General features: G+C 42.3%; 1 protein-coding gene across 3 annotated transcripts in view; it reads right to left on the reverse strand.

The window, feature by feature from the left end:
• Positions 1-21352, reverse strand: part of LOC148009749 (fructose-bisphosphate aldolase-lysine N-methyltransferase, chloroplastic-like) — a 60968-nt gene extending 39616 nt beyond the window's left edge. Inside the window, exons 1-6 of one of the 3 annotated variants that reach the window (XM_087673285.1) lie at positions 21056-21352; positions 13363-13548; positions 13187-13257; positions 12941-13088; positions 12562-12820; positions 12382-12450 (exon numbers count right to left, since the gene is read on the reverse strand). In XM_087673285.1, coding sequence (XP_087529411.1) covers positions 12382-12450; positions 12562-12820; positions 12941-13088; positions 13187-13257; positions 13363-13548; positions 21056-21310 — 988 coding nt within the window. In that variant the 5' untranslated portion in view covers positions 21311-21352. Of the gene's footprint in view, positions 1-12381; positions 12451-12561; positions 12821-12940; positions 13089-13186; positions 13258-13362; positions 13549-21013 lie in introns of all 3 variants that reach the window. The other 2 variants (XM_087673284.1, XM_087673283.1) reach the window with 2 other exon arrangements.
• Between the last annotated feature and the right edge of the window lie 4869 nt (positions 21353-26221).

Here is a 26221-nt window from a genome sequence, read left to right on the forward strand (position 1 = left end):
CCGACTGCAACAAACTAGGACGCCTGTACCTGCTGTGCCACGTGGCACCTATACCTACCTGTTGTCCGACTGCTAACGACCAGGAAATGACACTGTCTAACACCTCCTCTCAGATCTTGGATGGGTCAAAAGACTGAGGGATCTGGAATGCTGCCGAAGAAGAGCCTGGGAAAGCGCCTTCATAAACAAATCGGCAAGATTATCCTCCGTCTTGCAATACTCCATATCAATGGTCCCATCCAGAAGCTTCTCCCGAATGAAGTGATACTGGATCTCAATGTGCTTCATCCAGGCATGGAATACTGGATTTCGTATCAAGGCAATGCAACTCTCATTGTCGCACCGCAGAAGACTAGGACGAGTTTGGGGGCAGCCAAGCTCCTCCAACAATCTCCGAAGCCACACAACCTCACATGTGGTGGAAGACGCAGCCCGATACTCCGCCTCAGTAGAAGAAAGGGCTACCGTGGGCTACTTCTTGCTACTCCAAGAGATAACACCTGTACCCAAGATAAAACAATAGCCTGTAGTAGACCATCAGTGTGATCCATATTGCTAGCCCAATCCGAGTCACTCCAACCTGCAAGAACCAAATCGGAAGCATCTGTACCTGTGGGATAAGAAATCTCTAAGTTAGAGGTCCCCCTCAAATACCGAAGAATCCTCAGGGCAGCCTACCAATGCACCTATTTGGGTTCCGTCATGAACCCTGCCAAAAGACCCACAGCAAAACAAAGATCAGCACGAGTGTTGAGAAGCCAAATCAAGGATCCAATCAACTAACGGAAGCGTGAAGCATCCATCACGGGAGAATCTGAGTGTGAAGTGGCCTTCCAATTCGGATCCATAGGAGTAGTAATGGGCCGACAAGTCTCCATCGCAAAAGTCACCAAGAGCTCTTGAATGTACCGCTGTTGAGAGATGAAAATCCCCCTCGGAGATTGATAAATCTCGTGACCCAAGAAGAAATGAAGAAGCCCCAAATCCGTCATCTCGAATGCCTAATGTAAAGCTGTCTCAGTCTCTCGGACCTTCTGTGCATGATCCCCTGTCAAAATCAAATCATCAACATACAACACAAACAACACATGACCAACCTCGGAAGTATGCACATAAAGCTGTGGATCGGCCTTGGAGCACCAATATCCCGACTTCGACTAAAGAAACGAGTCAATCTTCTAGTTCCATGCACGGGGAGCCTACTTGAGGCCATACAAGGCCTTCTTCAACCTATAAACTTGCCCATCCGAGGATCCAAAGCCAGGAGGCTGCTCAATATAGATCTCCTCCTGCAAGTCACCATTCAAAAAGGCCGACTTCACATCCAACTGATAAACGGGCCATCTCCTATGGCCAGCCAAGGCAAGAACAGCTCGAATAGTCGCCATACGAGCAGTGGAGGCAAAAGTATCATGGAAATCAATACCTGGGCGCACGCTGAGCAAAACCTTTAGCAACAAGGCAAGCCTTGTGCTTGTCCAAAGAACCATCGCTAAGGTACTTGGTCTTTCTTGAGGGCCCACTTGACACCAATCACCTTCTTGTGAGAGGGACGAGGCACAAGAGACCAAGTGCCATTCCTCTCAATAGCCTCCAACTCGGCTTTCATGGCCTTCCGCCAATGATCAGACTGCAAAGCTTCCTTCACTAAAGTGAGCTCTCGATCTTGCATAACACGGGTCAGCAAACAATAGTTGGAGCAAACAAGCTCCGAAGAATGTGCTTGGTTCCTCCGTGACCTCCTCGGTCCATCCTGCGGTTCCCACTCCTCGGGGACCCCCTCGATCCCTGAATCTCGGAGGGTATCACGGGCCCAACGAGGAGGAGGACGAACCTCTCCCCGTCGTTCTCCATCTGCTGAAGACTCAGGAACATCCACTAACAAAGGCTCCTCGAGGATGGCCGATGGAAGAGAAGACTCTGAATCCGAAGAAGAATCTCCATCAAGAGGCTGTAGGTTCAAAGAAACTGTCTCGGGAGCCCAACTCTCCCCTGGATCTCCAAGGACGGGATGCTCCTCACCCCCCTCTATGGCCGGTACTTCCACGAACTGCACATCTCGGCTCGTGTAGACATCCCGCTTAACGGGATCAAACAAACGATAACCTTGGAATTGGGAGCTATAGCCAACAAAAACCTGTCGTCGGAAAGCCGTCTCGAACTTTTCACGCTGCATCTTCGGAATGTGCACATAAGCGTCACACCCAAAGATCCTGAAATAAGAGACATCAGGCTTAGTCCCGAAGTAAGCCTCAAAAGGTGTCATCCTATCAACGGCTGAAGTGGGAGATTGATTAAGGATGTGAACTGCGGTAGCCACTGCCTCGGCCCACAGAAAATGAGGTGTCATCTCAATCACACTTCAGTTCTTCCGCTCCAAAATGCCATTCTCTTGGGGAGTGTTGGTGTTAGCAAACTCCTGGTGAATGCCCCTATTTGCACAAAAACGAGCAAACTCATTAGACATAAATTCACCTCCCTTGTCTGAACGCAAGGTCTTCAATCGCCGGCCAGAATGGTTCTCCTCAAAAAGAAGCCAATCCTTGAAATGAGAGAAAGTCTCCAACTTCAAAGTCAAGAAATAGGCCCAAGTCATCCTGCTGTAGTCATCTACGATCAACATGAAGTACAAGCTCCCCTTCAGGGACTCGGTCCTCATTAGGCCACAAAGATCCGTAGATACAAGCTCCATGGGTGAAGTAGACCGCCTAGAAGCTTTGTTGGGAATCACATCCCGATGCAGTTTCCCACGAATGCAGGAGACACATGGCTGATGGCTCATCACTGTGTCTGGCAAGTCTCGGACAAACGACCCTCACGACGCCTTCCGAAGGTACTCGTAGTTCAAGTGGCCAAAGCGAGCATGCCATAGCTCAGACTGTGTCTGAGAAGTAAGAAGAAGAGAAGTAAGAGCTGAAGAAGACTTCAATTTGTAGACTCCATTCTCCTCATACCCTGCAGAGAGAACCTTCCTCGATCCACGATCAAGGACTCTAACAGTATCACTATCAAACTCCACCAAGAGGCCAAGAGCACAAATCTTATGAACCAAAAGTAAATGATACCCTAATCCTGGCAAATGCAACACCTCAGAGGTGTGGGTACCACCACGTCCATCTGGAATAAGCTGCATCTCACCCCGCGCAACAATAGACACGGAAGAGCTGTCTCCAATGAGAATCTGCCCACGCGAAGGTCGCAAATGGACAACACCAACCGAAGAAGGAGTCATGTGCCAGGAGGCACCACTATCCACAATCCACTCTCGAGCCTGGGGAGCTGTCATCGCAGCATCAGAAGTTGTCGGTGTAGAGTCCTCAATGACTACTAATTGTAGAAAAGCAGCTGATGAGGATACAGCCACCGCTCCAGAGACCTTCGTGTCCTTCTTCTTGGTATCCTTCTTGTCTTTGTCAGGGCAATCCTTCTTCCAATGATCGGTCTTTCCACAAATATGACAAGTTGATTCCTTCTCCTTGTCCTTCTTGGATTTGTTATCCTCCTTCTTCTTTTGGTCCTTTCCCTTCTTCTGAGAGGCTTGACCAACCAATGCCTCCGATTTGGAAGCATTCTGTCCCTTCAATTGTTCCTCCTGGTCCAAGACCATCACTATGTCTGGCAAGCCTCGGACAAACGACCCTCGCGACGCCTTCCGAAGGTACTTGTAGTTCAAGTGGCCAAAGCAAGCATGCCATAGCTCAGACTATGTCTGAGAAGTAAGAAGAAAAGTAAGAGCTGAAGAAGACTTCAATTTGTAGACTCCATTCTCCTCATACCCTGCAGAGAGAACCTTCCTCGATCCACAATCAAGGACTCTAACAGTATCACTATCAAACTCCACCAAGAGGCCAAGAGCACAAATCTTATGAACCAAAAGTAAATGATACCCTAATCCTGGCACATGCAACACCTCAGAGGTGTGGGTACCACCACGTCCATCTGGAATAAGCTGCATCTCACCCCGCGCAGCAATAGACACGGAAGAGCTGTCTCCAATGAGAATCTGCCCACGCGAAGGTCGCAAATGGGCAACACCAACCGAAGAAGGAGTCATGTGCCAGGAGGCACCACTGTCCACAATCCACTCTCGAGCCTGGGGAGCTGTCATCGCAGCATCAGAAGTTGTCGGTGTAGAGTCCTCAATGACTACTAATTGTAGAAAAACAGCTGATGAGGATACAGCCACCGCTCCAGAGACCTTCGTGTCCTTCTTCTTGGTATCCTTCTTGTCTTTGTCAGGGCAATCCTTCTTCCAATGATCGGTCTTTCCACAAATATGACAAGTTGATTCCTTCTCCTTGTCCTTCTTGGATTTGTTATCCTTCTTCTTCTTTTGGTCCTTTCCCTTCTTCTGAGAGGCTTGACCAACCAATGCCTCCGATTTGGAAGCATTATGTCCCTTCAATTGTTCCTCCTGGTCCAAGACCATCACTGTGTTTGGCAAGCCTCGGACAAACGACCCTCGCGACGCCTTCCGAAGGTACTTGTAGTTCAAGTGGCCAAAGCGAGCATGCCATAGCTCAGACTATGTCTGAGAAGTAAGAAGAAAAGTAAGAGCTGAAGAAGACTTCAATTTGTAGACTCCATTCTCCTCATACCCTGCAGAGAGAACCTTCCTCGATCCACGATCAAGGACTCTAACAGTATCACTATCAAACTCCACCAAGAGGCCAAGAGCACAAATCTTATGAACCAAAAGTAAATGATACCCTAATCCTGGCAAATGCAACACCTCAGAGGTGTGGGTACCACCACGTCCATCTGGAATAAGCTGCATCTCACCCCGCACAACAATAGACACGGAAGAGCTGTCTCCAATGAGAATCTGCCCACGCGAAGGTCGCAAATGGGCAACACCAACGGAATGAGTCACGTGCCGGGAGGCACCACTGTCCACAATCCACTCTCTAGCCTGGGGAGCTGTCATCGCAGCATCAGAAGTTGTCGGTGTAGAGTCCTCAATGACTACTAATTGTAGAAAAGCAATTCATGAGGATACAGCCACCGCTCCAGAGTCCTTCGTGTCCTTCTTGGTATCCTTCTTGTCTTTGTCGGGGCAATCTTTCTTCCAATGACCGGTCTTTCCACAAATATGGCAAGTTGATTCCTTCTCCTTGTCCTTCTTGGATTTGTTGTCCTCCTTCTTCTTCTTTTGGTCCTTCCCCTTCTTCTGAGAGGCTTGACCAACCAATGCCTCTGATTTGGAAGCATTCTGTCCCTTCAATTATTCGTCCTGGTCCAAGACCATAGGAACCAACTCTTCCCACCGAAGAGTCGACTCCCGCCCTAAAGCAATAAGAGCGGAATAAAAAGTACCAAATCGTGGCGGCAACTGGGATAGTAAAGTGATCGCCATGTCTTTAGAGAAAATAGGCTTCCCCGCATTTTGAACCTGCATCTAAAGCTGCCGAAGCTTGTTGATGTGTTCCCAAGGTGAAGAAAACTTATTCACGGACAAAGTCCACATCTACACCTCCAAAGAAACCCTCTTCATCAGGGTCATCCGGTTGTACACCTAGTCGAGCTGCAACCATATCTCACGAGCCACCGTCAAGTGCTCGATGTGAGCTATCACGGCTGTGGTGCAAAACAGAAACAGAAAAGATCGAATCCTGACATTCAGTTTGTCCCAATGAGACTAGGGCCTTGGTCAACTCTGCACGAGCATTGGAAGAGAGTTTAGACTCATCCTTCACCGAGGGCCTGTTAATCTCCTCCATCACCAGTTCCGCCAAATCATAAGACTCTAAAATGGCCAACATCATCACCCACCAAATGCGATAATTGTCACCATCAAGCTTTTGATCCGTTGGAAGAGCCGATAGGACAGGCACCTTCCTATCCATGATCGCCTGGAACTCCAAATCAGTCTTTGTAGACATGCTAACTTGCAATACCTGCACAAACGCAAAAAGAAGCCCCCTCTGACTGTGAAAACGCAGCCTTCTAGGTCTGATTCCTCCACCGCCCAAACCTTCTTCACCCGCCGGAGGCGATGAAAAGGTAAAATCTGCAATGGAAGGCCTCAAACGCAACCTTCCTCCCCTTCGAACAGCAATAACCTACAGCAAATTCACCAATTAGACTCCTTTTCCACACGCCCACGCTCGCTTCAGCCTTGATCCAATGCACAGCCCTCCCACTCGCCCTCGAAACCTGGAAACGCAGCCTTGTGTCGTGCTGAAATCTCCTCTTCAAATAGGTTCAGCCCTCAGTCAGTCCATCTTCACCACTCTGATACCATGTCAGAGTGCAGCGATGCGGAAGCGTAGGACAATGACTGAGAGAGAGTGAACACAAAGAGAAGAGAGAGAGAGAGAAAAGGAACCTTTTACGAAAAAAAAAAGAGAGAGAAAAGGAAACAGTGTAAATGCAGAAAATCTGCAGTGTAGTATGTTGTATAAGAGTGCAGAAATACACAAGGGGGCAAAGGAAATATCTGTGTATGTCTCCAACTTGATGACCTCGATCTCCGTCAGCTTGAGTACAGTCTGTCTCAGCCAACAGATCTTCAAGATCAGAATCTGAAATCACTGAATAATGATAATGACTGGAGTGTGCCACCAACTGGCTGTAAATAGCCAAAAAGAATAGCAATCACAGCAGCAGGTAAATAGCCAAAAAGAATAGCAATCACAGCTGACTGCACATAAAATACTGCAGAATCTGTCCGACTACAGCAAACTAGGACGTCTGTACCTGCTGTGCCACGTGGCACCTGTACCTGCCTGATGTCCGACTGCTGACGATTGTCTAGGAAATGACACTGTCTAACAACACAATCATCCATGCATTATGGGACACAAAAACTCTCTAGGACTGTGCACCATTTAACGAAACTTTTAGTAATTTACATGTTTAGGGGCTATTTTAAAGAGCTAATCAATTTGTCATGCATTTTTAGCTCAATACCTTGGTGATCCTCAATTAGCACCCATCAATCTAGTTACTTTTTTGCATTTCATCCTAGCTTGCTATTGTCATTAATTTCAACTCCTACATTTGCCATCCATAGTTGTTGCCTTCATCTTCATGACTTCTTCAAGTTGTATTTTGCTCTAGTTATTGTTGTCCTCTCCATTCATCCTATTGCGACAATCATCTCTAGCCATCGTCCTTTAGCTTGGCAACTCCTTTAGCTACATTTTTCTCCAACTTGCTAACACTATCATCATTTGTAGCAAGTCATTTTTGTGTTTATAGCCCTTTTCTTCATCAGCCTCTACTCTGACTAGTGGTTATTGATCTTGTGATCCATCTCTAGTGGATGACACACATTGATATCTCCCTCAGCCTGCTCCCATAAGAGTCATCAACCATTGGACAACTCTGTCATTGAGCATTCTGTACACATTCATTCATTATTCAATACCTTTCATTCATTTAATCATTCATTATTTATTTATCTTCATTTTTGTATTTTTGCTTTAGTGTTTGAGTTCACTATGTTTCAATCATGGTCATACACTATCACACTCTATGTTTTCTTTTGCAAATCCTAGCATATATCCACAACTTCTCCAACACGGCTCTTCCAATTGAGTTGCTTCTACATGCACTACTTCATACGAGTTTTGAGCACCAAATAGCTATCGTGAGCTTCTTCTCCTATACTATCGACTTCCATGATTTGAGAGGGGGTTGATTTATCCACATGGTACTATACATTTCATCTTCAGATAGCTTATAGATTGAGGCAAAGGGTAATTGAGCTCCCTCATACAACTCAATGTCACAATCATAAGATCAGTGCTTAACAAGCATATCAACTTTTTCATTTTTAAATACATCTTGATAATCATGATATTGGAGTGGGAGAGCTTGCATTGCTTTGTTAGTCTCACCCGTTCAACTGACAAAGCATATATTAGAAAACTAAGACTTTTCTTGGTTGCTCTTATGAATACCTTTGCCCAAATGGATCTTGCGTTCTCTCTTTTAGTAAATTGTGCCAATCTTAGTTCAACTTTTTGAGTTTTCCAATTGACACTAGGATTGTGTAGTTTGAGCCGAGATAGACCAATGATGACTACATTGAGTCCAAAAGTGCTTTAACATCTAGTTGTCGATGTGGTATATAAACTCTTACCAACAACATAAAACTTGAAGTAGCCTCATTAAATAAGGAGGGGCCTTCTAAGAGTTCTTGATTTTCATCTAACCGCATGGCCCCCTTCTATGGGTTGGATATCAATGTTTCCTAGAAATGAGGGCATAGTATAGCTTTGTACTTGCAACCTCTTGTTAGAACTCTATCAGTGTCCAAATGTATAAACTAACACCGATCTAGATCATTGACATAGACTTTTATTTTAGTCTCGACAACTCTAGCTCTATCAGTGTCTTTGAAGATAGCTGAGAATTCTCGAACAAAAGTTTTGAAATCGTAACATAAAGGAGATTCATTCTTAAGTAAGGGTGCAAACCAAGAGAGGATTATACCTGAGAGGAGTGTGTTGATAAGCCCCACTTGAGAAGCATCATCAGGATAGCATTTAGGTTACATGTAGATGAGCAACCACACCTGCTATAAAAAATCTCTATGATTTAATCTTGATCTATTGAATTTTTTAAATTTGCTAAACTTTGGCTCCTTTGTTGTAACTAGAAGGGCAACTACAAGATGTTGAAAGACCTTCCTGATGTAGACTTGCCTCTCGGAGTTCTTGGAATTGATTTGGAAAATCTTGGATGGCTAATCCCAAAGCTCAAGGTTTCTCTGCTTGTAATCGTGCATAACTCTCACGAAGCTCTTGAATTTGTTCTTAAATATTTTATAAAGTGGTGATGACACTTTCCATCACTGTATCCATCACAACTAGGTGAGGTCAAGTGTAGTCTTGCCAAGTTGTTATGAGGGCAACAAAAACTTGGCAAGAACAAGGATTGTCGCCTTACACATTGCAAGAGATTAATTTGAAGCCGAAGAAGAAGGAGAACTTAATTCTGTATTATGAGAAAATAGAGTACAACAATATATTTCTCAATACATGATTCTTTACACGATTTGATACAATGATGTTTATAAAAAGACTAGGTTCACGATACAAGACAAGGCAAGATGATGACATAAGCAATTCTGATATAAGCACCAATGCAAGTGTTGTTCTAGAACCTTCGAAAGAATCTTCTAGAACTTTCTCAAATCTAGAAGATACTAGGTTTCTTGGTATCCATAATACATAGTACACATCGCCTAGCAAAGCGAGATCTTGGCCCTTGTCAGTATCAAACTTAATGTGACCAAGACCATGGATCTTGACCGAGGAGTTATTCCCACATCCGACATTCCCGGCTGCAAGGGCTCAGGTTACAAAAATGTCCTAAACATGGGTCATATGATGGGTGACTCCACTATCCACAATCCAAGTAGGTGAGTTGGGTAGAGTGGGTCTCTACAGTGGGTCGCCTCATCAAGAGATAATTCATAAATATGGACTAAGCTCCTTTGATTTCTCTACAAAGACAAGGTGGGCTTGTGGTCTAGCTAACTAGTCAGACATGTCCTCTGGACTCTAGAGTTGAGAACGAAGTTGGCTCTGATGGTTGGCCGATGGTAGTGTGGGTCCTCCACTGCCCTTGATTTTGCTTACTACCACCCTACCTCCCTTGTTGGGGGTTACCTACCTAAGGGGTTGGGATTTGATCATTGGGTTTAGGTTGGATGCCTCTTTCCTTTGAATGACACTCATCGTCAAAATTGGCTAGTGTTGGCAATACATGTTCTTCTTTGGTACGTTCTCTCACCAAATGACATTGTTCCAAATCGAGGACCACAATTTGTGTCAAGTTTTTAGAGAAGTCTCCTCAAGCTCCCAAGCATCCAAACCAATCTTTCTTCAAGAACCACCCTCAAAGTAATGGACAAACAAAGAGAGTAAAACAAGTCATGGAATAATATCTCTGATGTACAATCAATTACAATCAAGATAATTGGGTGGATTTACTTCCCTTGGCTGAATTCGCCTACAATAATGTTAATCATACCTCTAGTAGGCAAACTCCATCTTTCCCAACTATGAAAGACACCCTAAAATGGACATTTAGATGAGTCACCCAATAAAAAATCTAGCAGCTATGAATCTAGCTGAACTTGTCAAAGATCCATGTGGAGTTAAAGTCATGTATTAAACAAGTCTAAGAAAGATATAAAGACAATGCCAATCGACAACAGATACAACATCCAACTTACAACATCACGCACAGCCTAGTGATCTCTATATGATGACACATTTCCTATCCTAGCCAAATTGTTGAGGGCTTTGAGTTCTACCTTTTTCGGCTTTAGCCACCACGCGGGGGCCTACAAATGATGAGAGCCTTTGGCATTTCCACTTCGGATACCTTGGGTATGACTCTCTTTATGAGCTAGTATGCCATCAGACGGTTGAAAGCCCTCACGAGCCATCCAAGGATGTCTATCAAGCTTGTCAACTAGGGAAAAAGTACCGCATACCATTCTCTCAAAATACTTCACATACAGCTGAGGAGCCCCTTAGATTGATTCACATTGATCTTTGAAGGTCAACATCCACTACTACCAATAATGGCATGCTATACTTCTTTTTGATAGTGCATGACTTCTCGAGATATATGTGGATCTACTTTTTATAAATATGATGCCTTCACATGCTTCTCAACTTGGGTGCATCTAGTGCAAAATCAGGCGGGTCATTATATAGGAACTATGAGGAGTGATAGCAATGGTGAGTTTACCTCCCACAAGTTTTCTAAGTTTTCATACAAGCATAGCATCTCTCGCCATCTCACCTCTACCAACTCCACTTCTCAAAATGGAGTTGTAGAGCATAGGAACCAAATAGTGAGATGATCATGGTACGCTCTATGTTGTTCCTAGCACCAAAGCTCCGAAAGCACCTATGGATTGAGTCTGTTAACACATCCATGTACATCCTCAACCGGTGTTCCATTGCAACGGCCTCTCAAAAAATCCCCTTCAAGACATTCTTTGGCACTTCACCTCTCATTTCGCACTTCAAAGTCTTTGGGCGTCGTGCTTACATGCATGCCCCTGACCATAAAATAGGAAATCTAGATCCTCCAGCTGATCTCTTGATTCTTGTAGGATACTCCTCTAAGGCAAAAAACCTATCACTTGTTTCATCCTCGAACGAACAAGATGATTGTTCAAAGAGATGTAGTTTTTTATGAGAGGGATATAGTGCGGCCCACTGCACCAACCTCCGAGCCAATTCCTCATCCTACTTCATCCGTGATAGTACTACACATTCAAAGACTTTTACTCCGAGGCCTCATCCCAAGGACCCATTACCTCACTGGTACCAGCAAACCATGTGGGATTCAAAATTCTTCTTGGATGGACCTAGAAGATCTACTCTGCTAGCACCTATTACTACATTTGCGTATGTCTTTATGACAAATTACATAGCACACTCTGAGCCAAAGAGTTGGCAAGAGGCTCTCAAGCATTCCCAGTGGCGTGAGGCCATGGAAAAGGAGGCTGAGTTAGAGGAAATCACTATATCTTGTTATACATTGATGACTTTTTCATTATAAGCTAAGAGTCTACCACTATAGCGGATATCAAGGCCCACCTCAACACCACTTTTGAGATCATTGATCTCAGAAACCACCAATGCTCTATGTTGAAAACTGAAGTAGAATGCCTCACAGAACAATGATAGCAGAGAACTGTCAGATGCAGCAGCTCTAATGCTGCAAGGGGGTCATCTGGGCTGAAACACAGCAGTCCTCAAGTGATCCAAGGATGCGGCAGCCAAATGCAGCAGCCGACAACCACAACTGTTAGATCGTGGTGACAGCAGCAAAAGGTGACTCCAAGGGCAGCAGTGATGGCATCAACTATAGATGATTGCAGTGGCAATCCTGCAAACGATGGAGATGGCACTCCAATGGATGGTAAGGGCAGCAACAGAATGTCACTTCCCAATGATGGCAATGATTTGGCTTTAAAGAACTTTCTGAGTCGACTGTCCTACCAAGGTTCTGGAAATTTGTTTTCATTTAATTTAATGAGGAGTTACTTTTAGGGCTGTGCAAGAGCCGAAGGAGTTTAGGCAATAAAGTGAATTTGAGTATTGAGGCCAATTTTGACACGTGACTAAATAAAAGAAAATTAATCCAAACAATATCTTTTTAAAATAGAAATGCAGGCCTCCTCCCGAATCCCTTCCTACTTATGGCATGGCCAACCAAACCACACCTCACATTTCTGCACCAGCCAAATGATAAGACAGTCACCAATATGATTATTTCAAGCAAACATCTTCATATAAAAATGTTCAATGACATTACAACATAATCTCATAGTGTGTACTTCAACAACATACGATATTATCTCATTTGTCAAGTTTCAAAGACAAAATGTTAAGATATTACTTGATGGAAGGCCGATGGTGTCGAGAAGTGCTTCATTAGCCCTACCATGTATAGGACCCAAGACTACAGCCTGCAGAGAATAGATATCTTTCAAGCATCACAAAACGCCTCAGTAGGTTCCGTAAGAAAAACTGGAAAGTCCTAATATAATCCAATTCAGAATATGTTATGAGGCACCTCCCGGAAAATCAACGGAATGGTTCTGTTTCTCATCATCGAAGAAGCCATAGTCTAGAAATAACTGAGAAGAAGATAAAGTAGGTCCATACGAGTCAAAAACTTGAGTTCCTTCAATATAGCGTTTGTGAGCATACAGAAATGCAACTTGTGTACTCTCATCATATTGAAGACATGACTCTTTTCCCGCCATGCTGCTGTGATTCAACATATCAGCCCAAGGGACAAGAACAGTAGAATTGCCATCACTCATCAATGTCCCCTGTCACAAAATAACATACGGGTATTCTGGATATTAGCAGCCTCCTTCCATGCCATCAGACCCTTGCAATTGACCTTCAGGCTAGTTTCAAGAATTGTTAACAATTATTACAGGAAAAACCTTTGGTTGCTTATCAAGGTCCAAGGAAAATGCACGACTCAGTAAAATTGCTGCAGCCCAGCGGACAGCCATCTCACTTACAAAACCTTTACTGCCTGCGTGTAATAATTCATTTGCACCAGCTATAATGATTGCTTCACAATCTTCACTGATGATCATCACAGCAGTTGATTAAAAATGTTGTCCATTTTTGCAAAGAAGTACCACAAAATTACATTCTATGATGACATTCAAGCCAGGGCCAACCTGCATTGGTGGAATCTGGCATTCATTCTATGAAGCAAGGGTGATCCAGCCAGCCATTCTTCACACTGACTCTGCCACAAGCATTCAAAGTAGCATTGCACCATATTGATGTTCATAATAATAAGGGAAGGCTCCTGACAGGCCAGTAAAATAACAAGACAACCTTGAAGTGTTACCTGTGACCATAACAGCGGATGCAGCTCCACCATTTCTTTTTCTTTAGGAAGCAATGCAAGATAAGGATGCCAAAAGCTTTCTTTACCCCGAGCACGCTCATATAACAAATGTAAACACAGAGCTTGCCATGGAGTCAATCCTGCTCTCTCGATCAGAGGTCCCACATGAGGACATCTATACGCAGTCTGCAGTTCAACAATGTGAACAATGAAATAATATCCCTATTGAATAGTAATATATTATGTCAATAATCTAACAAAGGTATCATTTGTAACATTCAACACTAGTGGTTATAGTCATAAAAGCGTGATAAACAATTACAATGGTGAAAGCATGACAAAAAGTATAGTGAGGGGGCCTCCTATAAATAAGGAGACAAACCCGCAGTTGGCCAACTGGCAGCTCTGAATGGTCCAACAGCAATAAATGCTGTTAAAAGTGGCCAACCACCAGTTCTGAAATCTGCTGCCCAGCACTACTGAATGCAGAGAAGAGAGACAACTGCTCAAGAAGAAAGCCATGGGCCTGCTGGACAGGCAGGCAGCCATGGCAGATCTGAGAAACACTAATTTCCCCATCTCATATGCCTATGATGAAGGCTTCTGTCACAAACAAAGGACTGACTGACAGAGTGTTGAGAGCACCAGATGTTATTGCCAGACTCTGACAAAGGCTCACAACCAAGAGATGACCACAAAAGAAGATAGAGAAAAACATGTCTACTGAAACTAGCCTTCTCTCCTGGAGAGAGTAGTAAAACCTGATCAAGCACTTAATTACATCAATTAAGAAATGAACATAAACTGAAATGCACACATTACCATAATAACCTTGGAGATTGGACACCCCATTGGCCCCAAAACTAGCGCCCCCTCCAGTATTTCTTTAATTTGTATTGCTCATGGATGGAGTACAATTGAGATTTCACAATCTCTCTGCTGATCCAAAAGCCCCTTTCTATCACAACCAGTCAACAAGCAATTCAGGCCAATTACCCCTTAACCTTCACCCAAGACTTGTACAAATGGAACCACAAATTGGCCAAATGCTGCCTTGAATCAAATGGGCTGGGTTGGCATCTGAAATCCCTAACAATTCCTTGAATTTCAACTGCTAATTTCACTGTACAATGCCTTAAACTGATGGCTCCCAAGGTGGTAGCCAATTCCTTGAATTTCAACTACTGATTTCGGTGTAGGGAATTAGGGTCTACAGCAGAATTTTCATTGCTGTCCACCAAATCTGGCTGAGAAGCTCTTCACATAGCTGAGAAATGCTGAGATACTCAAAGAATGGACTAGAGAAGGTGAGAGAATGCTGAATGAGAGAGATATTTGAGTTTCCGTGCAGGAGAAATCCCAAATCCGATTGCTGCCTTGTCTGATAAGCAACCAATATTGTCACCTACTGCCGTGATGCCTCCCGATGTTGTCACATGCTCATAAATGCTGTTGCCTGGTCCCTGAGGCCTCCTGGCAGCATCTGTCACCTGCAGCAAGTGACTGATTTTCTACCCTAAAACTAACCAGCAGCACCTGCTCTCTCTCCCCCATGGACTGAATGCATTGAATAAGTCTCTCTTGGCCCCGACCAGCCTTCTCTACCATTAATTAATTCTAGAAATTAATTTCAACCCTTCTAACCCTGCCCAAAATTAAAAGTGCCCATCCACAATTTAATCAGCTAGACCATTTGCAACCCCAAGTGGTCCCCAGCCTTAGTTGGCCTTTGGATTGGTATTAATTAATTACTTAATGCCTAGGCCCTAGTGTCACCACTGACACTTAATGGCCAATTAACTATCCTAAGGCCAAAACTGACACCAGTTGACATCCAAAACCCAATTGGCATAACTTGTCGCAAGTTTTGCCTTTGATCCCCACTACCTTCTTCAGGTCCTTGGCCTATTACCATGAAAGAACTGCCATGTGCATCACATGTGTCTTACAACCTTGCACATTTGATTATTAAATTAATCAAATGTTACTAGCAAGAGCAAAGCATCTCAAAAATTTCATCCCCGTGACAAACCTCCCCCTTGAAATCCCTGATTTCATTCTCAATTACACTACCTTGTGTCAAGCAAAACTACACTGCACTAAAATTTCCATGAGGCATCATAGTCATGACATTGGCCATTGCTGTCTAACCATTCCATATGCCCAAAACTTGCTGAAAATTTCCATCCAGCATAAACATGACATAAAATTGAAAAATCATTTAGAACTGTTGCTAGAAACTCATCGGATGCATCCATAACTCATGTTTCTCAACTCTGACCACACAACCATAGTAAAGCATATACTCGATATAAACTATGGTTGAAACTATCAATGGCATTCAGTAAACATGATGCTATCCATGGAACTAGCTGATAACCATTGAAAACTAAGCATAAACTGTCATATGCTGATCTGAAAACTAATCACAAACTGCTGCAAATGTGATCCCAAGCTAATCACAAACTGAATGCAAAAACTGATCAGAAACTGATGCAATAACTGATCCAAAAGTGACCATAAATTGATCTCTGATTGATCAAAAACTGAGCTCAAGCTGATCAAATATTTGATCCCAAACTAATGCAAAAACTCATATATAAGTATAGTCTCAAAGCCACAGTAACAACCATACTTATCTGCATACTTCTCATAGTGACTAGTACACTAAGTAGTAACCTCATGGCAGACATACTATCAACACAGTACCTTGGATGCATGTTGAATACATCCAATATTCATTGCATACAAGAGTTGTCCAAAACCGGAGGAGTGGAAGTCCTACCTCCCCCTTGAGCATCAGGCATTGCTCTGGACCCCTACTCTGTCGAATCTCACCAAGCCTCAAATTCGGCTCTAACTGAAAGGCATCTAGGTAAAGTTGCAACAACTGAGGATGGTCTGCCAAGTCATCCTCTTTCATCCATTGGTGAATAATTATGAAACTTCACCAAATATCTTCTGTCAACTTTACCCCTCTTTTCTTATGTGCCAAAATCTGCTCAGGTACTAAGATCTCATCTAGCTCCTCAACTTCAAACTGAGTTTCAGTAGATACATATTCTAGCATATCACCACGAAAAGGCCTCAATAAACTCACATGAAAGGCATTGTGTATCTGCCAATGTGGAGGTAATTTCAATCAATATGTAACATCATTGATCCTCTCCAACACTTAAAAGGGCCCATAATATCTCATACTTAACTTCGGATACAATCTCTCTCTTCCTTTCATCTTTTTTAACCTTGCCTTTTCAAAATGCAACAATACATAATTGCCCTTTGCAAATTGTAAATCACATCTATGGTGATCAGTTGCCCTCTTTTGCTTTTCATATGATCTCTAAAGTGCATACTTTATCTTTGCAAAGACTGCATCTAAGCTTTCCACATAGCGATCATCCTCAAAGATCTTATCCTTAGTATGCAAAAGAGATTGTACCTTCTTGCCACCCTCAACAACCTCAAATGGAACTTTCACATGCAAACTCAACCAATGACAAGTACTGCTCCCACTGTGTCTTATGGTCTGATACTTAGCACCTCAAAAGATCCAACACTTTGGAATTTGACTCTTTGGTCCAACCATCTGTCTATGAATTAAAAGGATGATGAGAATTTCAGTATGGTAACCATATTCTCAAACAACCCCTTCCAAAATAAACTAGTCATCCAAGGATCTCGATTACTAACGATCGACTCTGGCATACCATGCTACTTAAAGATATTTTGCAAAAATAATTGTCGTATGATCAGCCTTTATCTTCTTCCTCGCCGGAATGAAATGGGCCTATTTGCTAAACCTGCAAATAATAGTCAATATCCCATCATTCCTTGTATAGGTGTCCTAGAAAGCTCAAAGATAAAATCCATAGTAGTGCTCTACCAAGGTTTTCTAAAATAGACAAGGGCTACAACAAGCCCAGCATATTTTGCCTATCATGATTTACCCTCTGACATATAATGCATGTCCCAACAAACTACTCTACATCATATGACATATAATGCATGTCCCAACAAACTACTCTACATCATATCTCGAAGCTAGCCAATTAAAAAAATGCTCCACTACTTTGACTATGGCATCGATATCTTTATATCCTGCATGCGGAGAAGTATGACTTTCAGTGATCACTCTAGGCCTCAACTACTTTATAATACATAGTTGTTCATGCATCATCAAAAACCCATCTCTAAGCACAAAATGCTCATGCCTCTCACCATTGCAAAGTTAATCATGAACATTAGCAAAATCTGAATCAACAGTATATTGCTTTTTCATGGCATCTAACTCAGTGTGACAGACCATACTAGTGGCTCAAATTTTTGGATTACGTGACAGTGCATTAGCTTACCTTGCCCAAAATTAAAAGTGTCCATCTACAATTTAATTGGCTAGGCCATTTGCAACCCCAAGTGGTCCCCATTCTTAATTGACCTTTAAACTAGCATTAATCAATTACTTAATGCCTAGTCCCTGGTGCCACCACTGACACTTAATGGCCAATTAACTGTCCTACCGCCAAAACTGACACCAACTCACATCCAAAATCCAACTGACATAACTTGTCACAACTTTTTCCTTTGACACCCGGTACCTCCTTGACAATGAAAGAACTACCATGTGCATCACATATGCCTTACAACCTTGCACGTGATTATTAAATTAATAAAATGTTACTAGCAAGAGCAAAGCATCTCAAAAATTTCACGCCCCTGTGACATCCACTAACACCTGCTCTTAGATCTTGGGTGTGATTGAAGGACAAAGAAATGCTAAAGATGGAACACCAAAAGATGCCATGAACCACCTCTCAACAAAGCTCCAAGTTTACAATGTGTCCAAGGAAGCTGAAAATCCGATGGAAGATTAGAATTGTTAGCATTTAATATGTTATAGTTCTCATCTCCCAATTGTGAGCCCCGTCAAAGTTTGATGGAGACCTAGGAGCTCTAACATGCTCTAGACTAACATAATAAATGCAAAATGCAATGACACAAACACAAATGGAGAAGAAATAGAACTTTGAACTGAATGAATGAATGCTATAAATGATGGAAAGAGTGTACAAGATGCTCAAAGGCAAAGCAATGAGAGTAGTCAGAGTGCAACGTCTACTAGAGACGGATCTCAAGTAATGTAACCACCAGTCAAATCTGAAATAATGCTAAGAATGGAAGAGCAGTAGGTTGGTAACCAAAACATAGCAGTCTAGAGGCTAGACCTGGTAAAACACAACAGTGGACCACCCTAATGTGCTAGAAACTGATCAACACATGCTAAAAACAGTCGAGTGATAGCTAGGAGAGGGTGTCTTGATGTAGGGTGGCCTGCACAAGCAGTAAACACATGCAACAAATCGAGGAGACAAGTGACAACTGCTGATGTGGTAGATCTACAACAAAATGCAGGCTATCTTGGGGTCGCCAGGTATGGCTGTAGTCCTCTACGGCTGGACAGCCAGTAGAAGGTGGGTTGACGGCTGAAATCTGCAATGAAGGATGATGATCTGCTGAATGGACCAACAACAATAAATGCTGTCAAAGTGGCTGATCTGCTTTTCCAAAGTGTCTGCTCAGACTTGCAAATGTCCAACCTGCCAAAGACTGTCCACTGGTATCTGTCCACCTAGAGCTGAAATCTGCCACTGGCATAATGCGAATCTGTCCATCCACGCCAGAATCTGTCCAACCTGGACCCCGGCTGAAAGACTGTCCAGCCAGGCTGGAATCTGTCCCCCTAGACCTGAAACCTGCCACCAGTATAATGCGAACACAGGAGAATGCATCATTGAGCTACAAAAACTTGTCTCTAATTTATGATATTTGTCTAGCATTTTTTGGCTCATTGAAACAATGCCAGCCTGACCATAGCCTCTACTGCTGCATTTTTATTGTCCAATCAGCTATGTGAAATCATTTGCTGACTTCACAACCTGATCGACAGCCTTGTCAACCTGATGTCCATCTGGCCATACGTATTTTCATTAGAGCTGCTGTGTTTTGATCAGCCTGATCTGTATTTTGCTGTCCCAGCAGTTTGTCATCAGCTTCTGCACATACTTCATCAGTTTTTCAGGCACCAGCATCCCTGACTAGCACTCACTGACTACCACCTGGTTGCTGCATGACATCACCCTCAACTCTAGTTTGGCTGCATCTACATCAAATATGGTGGTATTGCAGCACTTGGGATTTGTACAGAGAGTACAACAGTCTCCAGCACTCTCTCTCAGCCTGCTCTCACAAGAGTAAGTGGTTGGGATATATCCACTCCATGAGCGTCTCACCTATATCATCTCCTTCACTTATTCATATTCAGTATTCATCCACCCTTCCAATTATACTATTCTCCCTTTCTGCATTTGGTATTTCTGTCTGAGTTATTGTGTTTTAGTCATGTTCATACATTCTATGTTTTCTCAATGCAAGCCCTGGAATATCTTCACATGGTATCAGAATCGGTGCTCTTCTAAAGAGTGTCTTGCAACTATTAGGAAGGCTTGGTTCGTACAAGTAATGCAAATGGCATGTAACCAATTCACAATGGTTGAGATACCTTTCCCTCATGAAGCCATGGTGCCTTCTCAAGCTTCTCCTTCACTAGAGGCCCTGAGGCAGCATTATGCTCTCAATGAGGGGACAACACATTCTCCCTCTCATCTTCACACAACTTGCCAGATGTTGAACGGATGTCGGATGTGGAATTCACAAAGTACTTGCATAGAAGATGACCCAACTACACTCCTTTTTCTTCACTCTACAATCCATCAAGAGCTATGCATCAATCAAAGTCAAAGCTATCCAGCATTCGCATGCACGTTTTGGTCTCTTCTAGTATTTACGTGCTAGATTTTGTACAACACTTGCCAATGTATAGGATACTGCAACATTACAGGGAGATACCACTACCTCTTTCAAGAAGGCTTGGGACCTCTATGGCTGGTCTTGGAGTATGAGGACCATAGCTATTTGGGACTATTCCTACCAATATTTTGACAACATAGGCAGATGCTCTAGAGAGACAACACAACCACCTCCTCAAATCCACCTTCACAAAGAGCACTACCAAACTTCATTACCAAGATGAGCAGGACGACTAGCACCCCTAGTCTCCACAGGGTGATTACACCCCTAAGCTAGATGAGATCTTCATTGCAAGGTGTTACTTTGGAGCGAGCCATAGCTCTCTACAAGGTGATACACCCCAAACCCCCATGGACAGGACCAAGCCTCCCTTACCACCAGCAGGTCCAAACCACCACCACCCTTCGTAAAAGGTCCCCACCAAGACAACTCACCCCGACATGGTGGGGCAAATACCCGGCAAATACTACAGCAGTCCATGAGATAGATAGTGCAGGCCGATCAGCCTTGTGATGCCATAATTATAGTCCTTGAGAGAGGACAATATCAAATACTTCCACTAACTAGTTTTTATTATTAGTTATTACTTTCCTTCATTGTCTTAGTTTTCGCTAGTTTTCATTTTCACTTTCAATTCCTTTTGTATATAATCCGATAAAATCTCACCAGACTTGTATTGCACGATCCAGTCTAATAGACCATAGACATTTTGCAGACCTCTCTCCCTCTCTCTCTCCCTCTCTCTCTCTCTCTCTCTCTCTCTCTCTCTCTCTCTCTCGCCTACCTCCTCAGACATGAAAGCTCGAAGTGGAACCTTCACAACAACCTGACCCTTCCGCACACCACCTTCTCCCGCCATAACGCCATAGCCAGGGGTTGGACTGTCTGGGGGGTACCGGTGCAGACGGAGGCCACAGTCGTCGTGTCCGAGCTCTTTGAGCCATAACCGGAACTGCAATGCCTTCTCATCCGGTATAACAAAACTGCTGACGGATGGAGCTGCGCAACTCGAGACCTGTGAAGACCGCCATGAATGCGAACCACCCCACGTAAATATGGTGCTCCCGCAAGAGAGAAACATGCTGCCTGCTCTAGAGCACCACGTACTGTGCCGAGTGTTCACGTAATTCCGAGGCTTAATGTAAACCGAATTGCAAATGTTTGTTTTTTTAACTTCAAATTTTAAATCATACAGTTTAAAATATTGCATTTTAAAATATTTATAATCATATAAACAGCAAATATATAAATTTTGATTCGACGATTTCTCCAAAATTTAGAGTTTGAGGTGTTTGTATTTTTCATCATTTATTTTTCACGAACACTCATAATTTGTGCTATTTTGTAGTGGTGTTCCAAACTAAGGTGTAGGATCCATGAAGACACGACCCTAGGGTCTCCTACAACTCCTTGAAAGATTTAGCCTTTCTCACTTGAACTCCTCATATAGGTTCTTTAGTGTAGTCACACTTCTTGGGGGGCAAGTCATCTTACCAAGTTGTCCTAAGAATGGTTGGTCAATTCCGTAAGGACTCTCTCCTTGTCCAACTCTAACCAATTCAATCTCCCCCTATTGTATCACAAATTCCTTGTGCTTTTTGTTGTCCTCAAAGGACATTCTCATGGCCATGAGTGTAACTTTATATTCCTTGACACCCCTTAGTCATTCTAGTGGGCTTTGGCTAGGATCCTAAACATTCCATTTGAGTGCTGCTTACAAGTAGTTCAATGGACATAACTAGAGGCCCTTGCAAGTTAACTATCACTTGAGGCTTCCTTGGTTGCTCAATATAGTAACTATCATTTACCAATATCCTTGATATGGCATGCGTATGAATGGAAAATAAAGTAATGATAAGGTTCAAAAAGGAACCATAAAGTACATTGCGCATTGCATGTTTCATGCCTTGAGTTACATGAGTGGCACACGATACATATAGTGGTAGAGCTAGCACATTTCACTCCAAACTTTATGGCCACAATGGCCCTATGCTTCCCTATTGTCAAGTGAATGTCCGATACAAAGGCTCCAAGTTTGTGTATGAGTGCAAAAATATGAAGCTTGAAAATATGTCCCATCATCACTACTATTCTGCATGTTGGTTTTGTTGCAAGTATTCAAGAAAGCTTGCTTGGTGGTCAATATGGAATGACTTAAACACTCCATAAGCTAGCATGTATGGGTTCCTTGGCTATAAGCATTGAGCTATATAAGGCCAGACCAAGAGTTGTCAAGAAAAACACAAAAAGCATGTTAATCCTTTTACTATTACAATATCTATTAGACTTTACAATGCTAGCTTTTTAACTATGACACTTTGCATGACTAGCTTATAATGCTTGTATTGCTATTAGATCATGACACTTCATAAGGCTAAAATCAACCAACAAGTATCCTTGGAGCCCTTTGGAGAACCTAACAACTACTTTCACTCTTCTCATCATGTCCCCTCTCTTTGGGATGTGTTTCTCTTACTCAAGGGCATATATAACCCTCTCTTTTAATTTTGCTTTTCATTGATAAAAGCTTGCCATTATTGCTACACCTCTTATAATGATGCATTTTTCCCCAATTCGATAAACTCAAGGTGTACATTTGCTTTTGTCATGTGCATGTTGAGGCAATTAACAAATATTTGGTTATTCAAACAAAAAGTAACATACAAATTAATTGGTTATCCCTAAAATTGTGTACACATCCTTAATGTATGCATGCTAAATATTTTTCAAAGTTTCAATGAGTTTAAATATATAAATGTGTAAAATAATATGTCAATGCTTATCTGTATATATATTTTTAAGTATAAACATATCACTTAATACATGCATGCTTACTTATTTTAATATGCCCTTGTAATGTGTCTATATTTTGTGGGCCTTTGAGGGTCTGTAGTGTTACAACATTGTGTCTAGTAGAAGGTTAGTAGGTGTGAAAAAATTCAAGGCACTTCTTGCCAATCAATAGTGTGATTGAAGGTTTGAAAGCTTTGGCCATGGCTAAAGGTGTTGATAAGTTCATTAGTGGGGAGGTTGTAAAGAGTGCTATTATTAAGTTGATTGACATTGCAATTGTGATCGTGGTGTTCTTTGAGCTAAACAACCTATATTCTAGGTGTTGTTGCTCCTCTTTCATGAACATTCCCTTGATTGTTGATCACAACTACCATCTACACATGTAAACCACTTCTCAAAGATGGAGCAAACAATAATTGGAATTTTGAAAATTAAGATAAAACCTTGTTTTTTGGATTCATAATATTATTTTTTGCAATATTAGTTTGGTTTAATATTATGGCATCATTATATTATGTGAAATTCCTCCTTCAAGGCATAAAGACTTAAAAATGCAAGGTTAGAGTTGTCTAAAATTCTAAGTATCCAAGCACATAGTTTTTCATAGGATTGCTAGTTTCCACTAGAAAATATAGTCTTCACAACTCCTAGGGCTTGCCTTGTTGATAATGAAATATTTAAGTATGGCAACACTGTAATATGTCTATATAATGAACCCTTGATAGCATGATTTTAGTAGTTGATCAAGGGATGTATCTAGGCAACTCTATCCAAAAATCCCAAGGAATATCCAAACTTTGTGGCCTGGGATCTCTTCAGTCCACCCTCGCAAGGGGAATTCCACTTCATCCCCATAAGGATAGACCTAAAAAGGGGTCCTAAGAGACTTCTAAGGTCTCCTAAAAAAGATTCTAGTGTTGGTTCTAGGTATCCATTGATGCAAGAAAACCCATATCGATGCAAACTAGTGTCATGCTTGGTTCAAGAAGGATGAGAAATGAGGGGGAGCTAATGTATTGACCCCTTTTCCCATAAGGCAAAGTCTCACCTCAACCCCCTAAAATGATAGAAGGTTGGCTCTAAACTAATCTTCCTAAGACATCAACATTTTGGCCCTTCTTGTTTTTGCCTATCCTATCATTTTGAGGGAAAGCTCTCGCCTTATCAAGACCACCCCTACTATAGGACAGATTTGTCAAAAATCCACACACCCACTTCCAAACCAATCAAGTTTCCATGAGCTTGAATTAGGTCTTATCTATCTCCTCATCAATCTTGGAGTCATTATGGCATCTTTAGTTTAGCCTAGCCCTTTCCTTGGAACTTTATTCATTCCTAAGAAGTTCATATCTCATCGATATCTTAGGTCTTCCTCAACCTTAACCTCTACTTTAGGTTACAAGGATTCATTACAATGGTTTGTTCTAAGGTCACGGGAAACCTTCCCTTGTAAGGGATCTTGGAATAAAATCCTTTAAGTGTATAGACTTTGAGGTCCTCTTAAACTTTTCTATCTTAAGCCTTGGCATAGCAAGGACAATACCTTGCTAGTCAAGAAAAACTGTAATTCAATACTCTACAAGTCCATCCTTTCAAAGACTAGGATCTAAGTGATTTTTAGTTATCAAAATAACATCAACATTACTTTAACCTTCTTATATCTATGTCCCCTTTTAGGCATGAAATGACCACATGTAGCGTATACTATCTATTCTACAAACTTCTCTTTAGGGAAAAGAGTGGATATTAATTCTATTGTTCTTTTGACTATAACCTTAATCTATGGTTCTCTTATAAGATCCAACATACACGCTCGACCTTCTTATATACTTAAAGGTTATATGGTGAATATTATGCCAGTGCAAAGAGAGAACATATGAGAGAAAAGAAAGATGCACATAGAGAGAGAGAGAGAGAGAGAGAGAGAGAGAGAGATTGACAACACACTAGGGACTGGAAGATGGGCCAGTCCCCCCTTGTGAAGTTATATTATTGACAGGGAGCAAGCTCCTCTATTACACATAAATCAATTCTCAACTTGTAGATCTTGGGAACAAGATTACAGTTGCTTGCATGGTATACAACCGGCTAACACTTGGACAACCTAGAAATTGGCACCTTTTGATCCTTCTTGAGTCTCTCCTTCTCTCCTACACAATATGTGTAGGGATCTCCTCTTGGAGCTTAATTTCAGTAGAGCTTCTGCAGCACTTGCACCTTCTCTTCTCCTCTTGGAACTTGATTTTAGCAGAGCTTCTGCATCACTTGCACCTTCTCTTCTCCTCTTGGATGCATGCAAAGTGATGCTTCCTTCACCTCTCCCACACCCAAGGAGAGCCTCCCTTTTTATAAGCTCCAATATCTTCTCTTCTTGGAAAGAGAATTGAGTGCCAAGATTGGAAAGGTTGAGCTTCATGCAAGATGTGGCTGTTCCAGGACCTACTCTGCAACTCAAATTTTGAGATATCTCTCTGTGCGCTGTGGTCAGATGGAAAAATGTCCAACACAAAAGTTGTAGATCTTGCCATTTGTGATAACTTGCAGAACCGTTTTTAGAGATAGATTTTCTATCGCGAGATATTTAAAAATTGGATTCACCATGTCTATTTTAAGAAAAGCAGCTTTTTGAACTCTACTCTTAACTTATGGTCCATGCAACCACCTTGAGCCATAGATAAGGAGAGTTCATTAGATTGCCTTGGGCCTCAACCTTAAGATTGACTTCCCATAAAATTTTGTGTCATCTTAGACCTTAGAAAGAGAAAATCACTTCTCTCCTCACTTCTAGAGGATCACATCTCTGGTCTTTCTTAGTGAGAGAATTACCTCTCTCATTTTTCTTAGTGAAAGAATTACTTCTCTTCTTAATTCATTAAGAGAGAAAAGACCTTAAACCTTGACTTGTAAGAGAGAGGATGACCCCCCCAAATGAATGCAATGCTCATTATACACAAGTAAATGTTCCTAGGCGTCTCCGAATGCACACAAAAATACATATACACAATGCTAATGCACTTCCTCTTCTTAGAACTCAATTCATCTTCATTTATGTGTAACTCCTTAGTTCTTGTGTACACTCTTACACTTGGCAAACACTTCCTTCCCCCTTCATAACTTATACTGCCTATACCATAAATCCCTGTCACATTGCTCTCATCACCCCATTAAGTGATGCACTAGGAATAGTGGTCTCTAAATG

Source organism: Lygodium microphyllum, chromosome 30, assembly GCF_053477565.2.
Source record: "Lygodium microphyllum isolate KBCC chromosome 30, Lygodium_microphyllum_v1.1.10, whole genome shotgun sequence".
Taxonomy (NCBI): domain Eukaryota; kingdom Viridiplantae; phylum Streptophyta; class Polypodiopsida; order Schizaeales; family Lygodiaceae; genus Lygodium; species Lygodium microphyllum.